The sequence below is a fragment of the Eupeodes corollae genome, chromosome 1, assembly GCF_945859685.1.
Source record: "Eupeodes corollae chromosome 1, idEupCoro1.1, whole genome shotgun sequence".
Lineage (NCBI taxonomy): Eukaryota > Metazoa > Arthropoda > Insecta > Diptera > Syrphidae > Eupeodes > Eupeodes corollae.
The window spans coordinates 310,557,002-310,567,682 of NC_079147.1; the positions used below are offsets into that span (position 1 = coordinate 310,557,002).

The following is a 10,681-nucleotide window of genomic DNA, read 5'->3' on the forward strand; positions in this document are numbered from 1 at the left end:
AGTTGCCATCTGGAAGCATAACAACCCTCGAAACGCAATACAAAATTTAGTAGAATGGATCGCTGTAATTGTTTAATCCAGTTAGCTAATTGCATTAAAGAAAAAAGAACTGGCATTTTACGTGACTGGCACTGTCTCGCTGAATTTGAAATGCCAACTATTTAGTTCGATTTGTTCTGTTAAAGCGGTGGAAACCGATTCCAGCTAGAAATACTCCTCGAAAAGTGAAAACAAAAGAGTTAAACGGAAACGGATATCAGTTACTTTAAGGACATCCCATAATCAATCAAAATGGTTAAAGACGATCCCGAAACAGCTGCTCTCAAGCAGGAAATCAACGATATGATACAAAAATTCAAGGTTTGGAATTTAAAATTACAACTAAAAAGGATATGAAGCATATTAACAATAACGTATTTTAAAGGATGCAGGAAAAGCTCAAGCAGACTGCAAACTAGAGGAAAAATGTTCTGATATGTCGGATATACCGAAAATAAGACTTGTATCGAAAAAGATCCTTAAAGGACACATTAACAAAGTAAATTCCGTTCATTTCGCTGGTGATAATCGACATTGTGTGACAGGATCACTCGACGGAAAGTTAATCATTTGGGATACATGGACAGCTAATAAAATTCAAGTCAGTAAAATAGTTTTAAGTTCAAAGGAATTAGGGTTCCTTAAGAGTTGTGGTTTTAGGTTATACCATTACGATCGGCCTGGGTTATGACGGTAGCCTTTTCACCATCAGGAAATTTCGTCGCTTGTGGAGGGATGGACAATCAATGCACAATCTATGATGTTAACAATCGCGACGCTTCTGGTGTGGCTAAAATGACTAGAGAACTTCTTGGATATGAAGGATTTTTAAGCTCGTGTCGATTTCTAGACGATAACACTCTTATCACTGGCTCAGGAGATATGAAAATGTAAACTACAACGAATATTTCGAGTTCTAACAGATTGGTTTTTATATTATATATTTTGCAGATGTCATTGGGATCTTGAGAAGGGTGTTAAAACAATGGATTTTAACGGACATGCTGGAGATATTGCCTCAATTTCTCTAGCACCCGACATGAAGACCTACATAACAGGCTCGGTGGATAAAACTGCAAAGCTTTGGGACGTGCGTGAGGATAAACATAAACAAATGTTTTTCGGACATGAAATGGATGTTAATTCTGTTTGCGTAAGTATTAAACAAATTAGTTTCTCTATATTATTTACAGATTATAACACGTATGTAACTTCATATACCGATTTATAGTATCACAATAGTGGTCATGCTTTTGCGACTTGCTCTGAGGATCAAACAGCACGTTTATATGACATACGATCAGATCAGCAAATTGGCCACTACGAGCCACCGAACAAAAATACGGGCTTTACATCTTGTGGTAATAAATTAGGACACTGCAGAAAACTGGAAGCTTATTAAGAAAATTATTATTTTTTTAAGCTCTATCTTATAGTGGAAGATATCTTATTTGCGGTGCAGTCGAAGGAACTATTCATGCGTGGGATACCATGAAAGTTGTTCACAATGGTACGGCTTTATATATTTTAACATTAATGGTTAATCTCAATTGTGTAATGTTTTGTTTTATTTTTGTACTAATTAAGGAGTATTAACTGGTCATGAAAACCGCATCACTTGCATAGCTATGACCCCAAATGGTATGTGCTTAGCTTCAACTAGCTGGGATCAGCAGTGCCGCATCTGGGTCTAAGGAAGATTGCTTTATTATGTATGGTATTTCAAAATTATAAGGAATGTTTTTATCATGTTATGAATTAATAAAAAAAGAAGCAAATGGTTCTCTTGAATAAAATGATGTTATATGTTTAAGTAGCAGACATACATATATTATTAGGGTGATACTTAATACACACATTCCGTACTGTACCTATATACTCATATCGAGGTAAGCGTCTAAAAATATATTGCACTGAATTCATTAAAGGATCTTAAGTCAGAGAAGCTCTTTGAGCCCTATTACGCTCAGCATCTAAAAGACGTCGTGATTGACCCTTCTTTCAGGCTCAGAAGCTCTATGAGCCCTATGGCTCTCAGCATCTAAGGCCAAATGGGTTTGGGCATGTTCTTCGAACTATTGGCTTCTAGCTATTTTTGCAGCTCGAGCTCTGCTAGAACTACGAGCTAGCTTAGATTTACGTGTTCCAGGCATATTAGCGTGATATCAAATTTAAAGTAAACGAAACCATGATTAATTATAAATTTAAAAGAAACGTAGATTATTTAAAAGCTTCTATTTAAATTAAGTAAGTATTGTAACGACTGTCGTAACTATTTGCATTTGAGTTTTACTTACAGACTAAAAGGAACCAAAATAAATAGAAATTAAGTAGGTATTGTATACTAAACTAAAAAATTAACACGTATTAATATTAAAAGAAATACGCAGAAGAACTAAAGAAACTAATTTAAAACTATCTACTTATACTTCTGGTAAATTGAATGATCAAAGACGAGCCGAGTAGATCGTTAAGTATTAAAGAAACAATTAAATTTACACGACAAATAAAATATTTGCAGAATTTCTCTGTAAATTGCATGCGGGAAGGCCGCATTTCCACCAACGCCACCTGCCTTGTCTACCACGTGCGACTCCCATCCACGCACTTGCCCCGCGCTTCAGCCGAAACAGAAGTAGAAGACAGACCCAGTGAATTATTTGTTGTACCTACATGGCTCGTGTTTGGCGATGAAAGCTTGAGCAACTTTGTGCGATCCACAATTTACGTCTAACGTTGAGGGCTTGAGGCTCGTGGTGCCCAAAGTCCGCATTAATATAAGTCTATGATAAGTTTAAAATGTTCGACAACTTATTTCATAAGGGTTGGAAATGCTTTGTTTTCTCGTAATACCAATTCTTTCCAAATATTATTGAAATCTTTGGTAATTTAGGAGTGAAAGCGATCAGAGTAATTTTTCCCATGGGAATGCGTTGTTTTCCCGAGGTCAAAAGTAACTCATGTCCTTTCTTAAGTCTCAAACTATCTCCTTGCCAAATTTTATTTAAATCTGTTCAAATCTGTAGTTTAGGTATAAAAGCGATCGACCCACCTGAATTTTCAAATGAGAATGCGTCATTTTCCCGGCGCAAAAGTAGCCGGGTAAATGACGCAGTAGTAGTAGTCCTTTCTACTGTATCAAAATATCTCCATACCAAATTTCATGCAAATTTGTTCAGTAGTTTAGGCGTGACAGACAGACGGACAGAGTTACTTTCGCATTTATAATAAATTAGTATACATAGATTATAATTCCTGTATTAAATTTCATAGATTCCTACTATTATCTATTTAGTTAAACACATAACAGAAAATCAAATACTGCCAAAACAACAATTTGGCTTTCGATCGGGAAATAGTTTAAACCATCAAGTTGTTAGATTAAAAAATTATATAAAAAAAAAGGCTTGGCTTGAAAAATGTTTAGGTACAGGGTGGTTTTTTTGGACATTGAGAAAGCATTTGACACTGTTTGGCATGAAGCACTTTTATATAAAATTAAAATGTGTATATTTCTTCTATTCTTGATCAAAATAAAATTTTAAAAGACAGACTTTTTTCTGTATTTATTCGAGACCGTAATTAAGAATGTTTGGATATTCCTTTTGGTGTCGTTCAAAGATCAGTTTTGGGTCCTATCCTCTTCAATGTATTTGTGTCAGATTTTAGGGTCACATGTAACAATACACATTGGACAATGTTTGCAGATAATACTGCAATACACTCTACCAATGTAAACCCTGTAAATATTGTCTTCATTGCAAACATCACTTAAAGAGATTGATAATTATTTTAAGAAATGGAAAATTAAAACCAATGATACTAAGTATCAAGCCGTTTTCCTTACACGTCGCAGGTAAAGCAGTTATTTACCATCAACTTTTCTTGAATTTTATAATACCAATATACAGTGGGAAAGTCAATGTAAATATTTGGGTATCACATTGGATAAAAAGTTAAATTTTCAAAAACATACTATGGATACCATAAACAAAGTCAATATGTATATTAGAATACTTTACCCATTCATTAGTCGAAGTTCAAAGCTTAGTACCGAAAACAAACTCATTTTATATAAAACAATCTTTCAACCTATCTTATTGAACGGTGTTCCTGTCTGGTGCGATTGCGCGACCTGCCATAAAAAAAAATTACAAATAATACAAAGTAAAGTATTTAAAATAATTTTCAAATTACCTAAACTATTTTGAAATTACATGAAAAAATTAATGTCAATCTTGTTGCTAGGCTTTCTATAGAATATGTATCAGATTTTATGTATAAATGTCAATTCTCGGACAGCAGTCTAATAAATGATCTACATATGTGCAATTTAGTTTATGAGTATTACATAAAGGTTTTGTTTTGTGGAAATTTCTCTTAATTTAATATTATATAAATGTATCTATTTTTTATTGTATACAAATATGTTAAAGCTGAAAAGAACAAAATGTTAAGTTCTAAAACTCTTAAGTTAGATGTAAGACTTTTGTACCTTAATCTACAATACAATAAATGAATGAATGAAAAAGAATGGTCGAAGAATTGTAAACCATGGACGGTATAAAAAGAAGTATATTTTTAGAGTATAGTATATGTCTATTCAACTACAACTAAATCTCTGAAATATGTAATTATGAAAACTATAGTAAATAAAACTAACTGTCCATCGACCATGTACTCTACAGTAATAACTTTTGTTCAAAGACGTTTTTCACAGAGCGTTCGTACGATGACAGGTTCGTCTTATCCATTTTGTGGTATTTATGTTTAGTCTAACATGAAAACATGTTCCCCTGTTGATACTATGAACAATGTAATTCGTGATGAAAATTCATACAAAAATATATAAAATGAAAACAATTCGTATTTATTTATTCGAAATTGCAGCCAATTCTCATTGTTTAGGATGACATAAATGTTCGTATGTTGGTACACTATTTCGTAGCTAATTCTTTTCATACGTTTTGCCACTATGTTCCATATATAATTCTTTTCATAAGTCTTGCCACTATGTTCCATATATATGTATTTGCGTATTCGAAGAGAAGATTAGCTTGGCCCCTGCGCAAGGATGACACGCAAAATTGCGAAGCGTTCCACATTTTTTGCAGCTTCTAAAAACACCATAGCATACTGCATTAAGGACTTGTCTTGGAGCGTTTCGCACAACTCCCATATAAAATATTTTAACCGAAGTCAAACTCCCTTCACTTACCAACAGAAACCAGTTTCTTACCTGGCATATAATCCAAAAAATCAACTCACAATACTCCACACCTATTCATGACGATACCAAGAAATTGCTGAAGCGGAAAAAAATTCCGAAATATTACTCAGCTCTCCAAAAAGCTTTTCAATCAGCTACTGACCTCAACATCAAAATCGCCAAAGAAAAATATCCAAAAGCAACTACAAACAATGTAGTATATAAAGCAATGTTCCTTGAAATAAAAGAAAGCTGTACAAAATTGGGTTGGCAACTTTGGATTTCTGACGCGTCCAAAACAAAATACAGAACTTCTTTCGCTGGAGTGGATGAAAACGGCTCTATCATCAGCAAAGGCTTGCTTCACTCTACATTATCCACTTTTACTGCAGAAGCCTTTGGTATACTAAAGGCAATTGAAAAACAAAAAAACAATTATTTTCACTGATAGCCTGTCATCAATTAATGCCATCAAAAACATTAACTACAACTCTATCATTATTGCTGATATCTGAAACAAACTTATTACGAAAGAAAACAGCCTCAGATTGGTTTGGGTACCAGGCCACGCAGATATCGTTGGCAATGAAAACGCAGACAGAGAAGCCAAAAGCGCACTGGAGAAGCCTCTTATGGAATTTTATCAATTTAACCGAAAAGATTTAAAAAAATATCTTTCAACAATTAACAAAAATAAGATGAAGGAGTCCTGGTGCGAATATCAACATCATTATTCAATGATCAATCCAGGCGCTGAAACACCTTTATATCCTGCTACCTATCAGCCTCGATGACTAAAATCTACATAAGACCCAGAATGGGACATACCAATTCAACGCACAAACATCTAATCACCAAGGAACCAGCCCCACTTTGCTACTTCTGTGACGAAAGACCAACATTTACAATACCTCATATATGCGAAAAAATCAACTCCATCTCCAAAACCATCTCTAATAGAGACCTCCATCACCTTTAAGCAAACATATCCGACATTAATATAAGATCAGTTAATAAAATTATTCTTAAGTTAAAATTATCTATATAAATGCATACATATTCTTTCATTACAAAATTAGCGAAAAGTTCTGGTAGCTATCGGTCTATCTAGTTTTTAATTATTGATAATGGAATTTATTTGTATTTCAATAAAATTATAATAATAATTTGCTTATTCTTCATCTCACCAGAATCACAAATTTGTAAGTTTAATTTTTATTAATCGGTCCTCGTTCTTTGTTTAACCGTTTTTGTGTAAGTCTAATGCTTTTTTAATTTTGCTTTAGTCTTTTTTTTCTTTGCCTAGGTCAAATCTCATAAATTTTTAACTGTTTTTTTTTCATGCAAGTCGAATTATTAACTTTCTAAAATGGTAAATAGTAGTTTGAATGTTTTTAGCGGAGGTAGAGTTCTTAAGCACAAATTTCTGACTACTAAGCCAATGACCTAAATAAATTTAATTAGGATATAATATTTCTAACTAAAAGACGACACCCATATATTTTTTGGACTCAAAACCATTATGATTGACTATGTTAAATTCTAGCAATAAGTTGATGGTACGTTATTGATATTACTTTTCAATGAATGAGGTTGAACACAATAAAACTTTTGTTATATTTTTTTATTAATATGCTTTTACATATAAACGTTATTTGGTTTAAATGCTAATACCTCCACAAATGCTAGGTAATACGAAAAAGTAATGTTTTTTAAATCCTTAATACATAGCCATTATCTGCTTAAGATCTCTATTTAAATATTGATTTGTCCAATCATTTTCTGGATTGTCCAAATGGTTATCAAAATCAACAATGTCTTTCATGGCACCACGCTTCAGAAGCGAATTGACTGCATCTAATGTGTTCTGGCAATGGATTAATGTAAACGAAGCCTTCTTCCAATGTCCCTCTCCGTGAGAAAATACCTTGATTGCAGGTTTTTCTGCTGTGTGACAAACGAATTTATTATCAATTACCACAAAACATGCATTCTTAAAGTTCTCTTGTATCTTGTCAGCAATTTTTCCAGCTGGAGCCTTTTCCACAGAGGCATCGTAGAAATTTTCTGAAGCACCATAGTAACCAGCAATTATCAGGCCTTGGCTGTCTGCCATTGCTTCAATCTGAATTTAAAGAATTTGGTTAAATAATTTAAAAGTACTTTTTTAATTATTATTACTTGGGCAAGGGCTATCTCAACCATGGGAGTGACATAGAGACATTGATGAAAAAGTGGAATTGCATCGGAGATGTTCACAGATTCGTTGCGACCAGAAGTAGGTTTTTCGGCAAGTAAGATCCCATTTATGGCACAATGGGGATACTTTGCAGCATGAAATATCATTTTTGCATATGCTTTTTCAGATATTTTATATTCTTCCATTTTTATTTTTAAAAAAACCTAAATCCAAATGTGTTCAATTAAAAATATTAAAACTTCCTGTTTTGGTGACGTTTTAAAATGACAGGTTAAATTTACAAGTGACAGTTTGATGGCAGTAGAATGTATCATTGCCAGATGTACTGATTTTTCTTTGTTTTCTGAACGCACACTAGAATTATGTTCTGGAAAATAATGTGGATTGCGTTTGGAAGTATAATTTTCAGATCGATCGAGGTAGTAAGAACATAAATTCCAGTTGATCATATTATGAGTGAGCGTAGGAAAAAAAACTAAAAAATGAGGTGTCGGTATACAAGTATTGGTTTTGAATTCTTAAACAATAGGGAAACACAGAGCGTGATACAACCAAAAAGACTCTAATAAAGATATAAATCCTCCATCTTGGTTCGCCAACAAGCTAAACCGGAAATCAGACTCATAAAGTCATTTAAGTATGCGTGTTATTTCTACCTTAATTTATGAAATTCCAACTAAAAACTCAGTACTTTATTATATGTACGCGTGAAAAAACGTCAATTTTTCTGGTGGAATTTGTCTACATTACAAATACAACAATGTAAACTAATGGGCGACCAAAGTAAGGCTCAAAATTAAACTGATGGACATTTCTAAAAGCGTAAGTATGAGTGTAAACTTTTTAAGGAAGGAAAAAAGCGGTGTATAAAAATTGTATTTTACAAAGATGTGCGTATAAGTACGTGTTAATCTAAAATAAACGAATGAAGCAGGAGCACCTTTGAGTTGTGTAGTGGGTGGCAGACCGAAAGATCTCAGTGATTTTGGTGAGTCGAAAAGTGTAAAATTGAATTTTATTTGTTTTCTTAGTATGTATTTAGCACTAACAAATCTGAAATTTAAAATATTTCATTTTGTGTTCAGATTGTATTACGCTCGTTAACTTAATACTGCTCACTCTGCCACCTGAGAAATTTTTAATAATTTTCGGTTCAATTATATTACATACTAGATATGGGTATGGAAATTGTCATACAAAACCCTGGTTAAAAGTAATTCCACCTTAAAAATATTATAAATAATTTTCAAACGCCATCTGTTTTTTTTTTTGCTTACAAGTAGTTTTATTTGTAAAAGAAAGTAAAGACATTTATTTGACAAAGTACAAATATTTCCACGGAACCTATACGAAGTTGGCTACTAGCAGTCTATATCTAGTAGGCCAATGAAGTTAAGCCCAAGTAGTTGGAAGCAACTTACAGCATATTTAAGTTCTTTTCTCCCTTAACTCAAAGCAGCATTACTTTTTTCCAAATTATTAATAGGTATTGATTTCAAAATTACGTCACGATATGTTCCATTTATATTATAAGACAATTTCCTGCAACTTCTTTTAATTCAGAAACACATTTAATCTGTCAAAGAGTCAGCTGATTTGCTTCTTAGCTATACTAAAACAAGGCAATGACGTGAGTAAAAGGTTAGCTTCGTACAGCTAGGAATGGTAAGATAACATTTTCATCAAACTATTGTGCTGCATATTGGTGAAAGTATGTGGTGTGTAACTTATCCTGGAAATTAAGTTTGGCTTATTAAAATTCCTTCATTAGGGGCAAACCTTCATAAAGCAGTAATTTTATTCGGACATATTTTGTAACATTTTGTTTGCATCTGCATACTTCCACAATCAATAAAATACCTACTATTTTTTATATTAAGAAACGCAATGGTTAAGCATTTTATAAGTTATGCATATAACAAGGCATATTACTACATACAGGTTTAACAATATTTGCATTCTCAAGAACCGAAAGATTCTACGGAAACAAATGATTCTTGGAATGCACATTTAACCGGATATTGTAAAGATTCAAAATCAATGTTAGTTAAAAAGTTATAACAATCCTGTTTAACTAATTTATATAGGTGATTTAATTTATAATTACATCTACTTAATTAAAAATATCAAACCACCCCATTGTTTGCCAAACCGGTCGGGCAAAGAGAACTTTATATTTTCGAGGAAATTTAAGGTGTATGAGACTAGAATGTTTATATTTAAACGTATTTTTGATTAGACAATATTATAAAAAAGACACAACATTAAAAGAAATAGAAACACGTGTATTTTAATACAAGCATAGGTATAATATGTTCTGTGAAGGTACAATTATAATGCAGAAATACTCAAGTAATGAATTATTATTTAAAGTCGATAAAGAAATCAATCCATGTCATTTTTATAAGCTCTATACAAATTGATAACACACATTAAATATAATTCAAATGTGATACAATAATTTGTTTATCAAAATTCACTCACATTACCTTTTTTAATACATCCCAGTCAAACGTTTTTAATAAATGTTTGGTATTACATTGGAATCACATTAAATCCTAAAATATTTCAATCTTGTGATGTGCAATCGATCTCGTTCGAAAAATAAGTAAAGTTCAAATCTTACTCTAAAATGTCTGATTTACGAAAAAAATGATAGACAAATGAGTTTTTGGAATATAGTCTATAGTTAAATAATCAGTATTAGGAATGGATGTGTTAAATGAGCAAGGAATATAAGATCTATCTTATACAATTTTACAAACTACTGTTTGTGCCTATATGTCTTCCCCTGAGAGCTAATTTACAAATCCATGACAAAATTTATTTCGTTTTTCATTAAACAAAAGTGTTTTTTTTGCAGATACAAATTATTGTTTTTAGAATCAATACCTTTCGAAAAATAATTTCTATAACGTAAGATGTAATCTTATAACAAATAGAACTGATTTTTAAATGAAATTTAATTACTTACATGAAATGTGACAACTGTTTTTCATCATCAACAGAAAGGCCTAACATGAGACTTATTTGCATCATCTAAAACCCAAGCATCATGAATATTAATTGTTTCGTCATTTTTGCAGACACTTTTTATAGAATTCGGGAAAACACAACATGTTTTAACTAATATGACCATGGGAAAAGGAAACGTTTCGATAATTTAAAAATAAATTCCGTAAGACACGTACATAGGTAGATACTCATTAGGTACCTATATTTACACAGTGTCT

The 10,681-nt window shown here is 32.3% G+C and overlaps 2 protein-coding genes and 1 pseudogene across 2 annotated transcripts; 2 read left to right on the plus strand and 1 right to left on the minus strand.

Moving 5' to 3' along the window:
• Nucleotides 1–145: 145 nt before the first annotated feature.
• On the plus strand, nucleotides 146–1,864 carry LOC129939615 (guanine nucleotide-binding protein subunit beta-2). Its single transcript, XM_056047689.1, has 7 exons — nucleotides 146–360; nucleotides 425–640; nucleotides 700–929; nucleotides 991–1,192; nucleotides 1,271–1,400; nucleotides 1,463–1,549; nucleotides 1,627–1,864. The coding sequence occupies exons 1-7, from the start codon at nucleotides 292–294 to the stop codon at nucleotides 1,731–1,733; spliced, it is 1,041 nt and encodes a 346-aa protein (XP_055903664.1). The 5' UTR covers nucleotides 146–291; the 3' UTR covers nucleotides 1,734–1,864.
• A 3,186-nt stretch (nucleotides 1,865–5,050) lies between these two features.
• On the plus strand, nucleotides 5,051–5,148 carry LOC129943625 (U6 spliceosomal RNA; annotated as a pseudogene).
• Nucleotides 5,149–6,854: 1,706 nt separating this feature from the next.
• LOC129939331 (ER membrane protein complex subunit 8/9 homolog) lies at nucleotides 6,855–7,721 on the minus strand. The gene is made up of 2 exons (XM_056047308.1): nucleotides 7,430–7,721; nucleotides 6,855–7,373 (listed from the first exon to the last, which is right to left on the minus strand). The coding sequence occupies exons 1-2, from the start codon at nucleotides 7,631–7,633 to the stop codon at nucleotides 6,969–6,971; spliced, it is 609 nt and encodes a 202-aa protein (XP_055903283.1). The 5' UTR covers nucleotides 7,634–7,721; the 3' UTR covers nucleotides 6,855–6,968.
• Nucleotides 7,722–10,681: the final 2,960 nt, after the last annotated feature.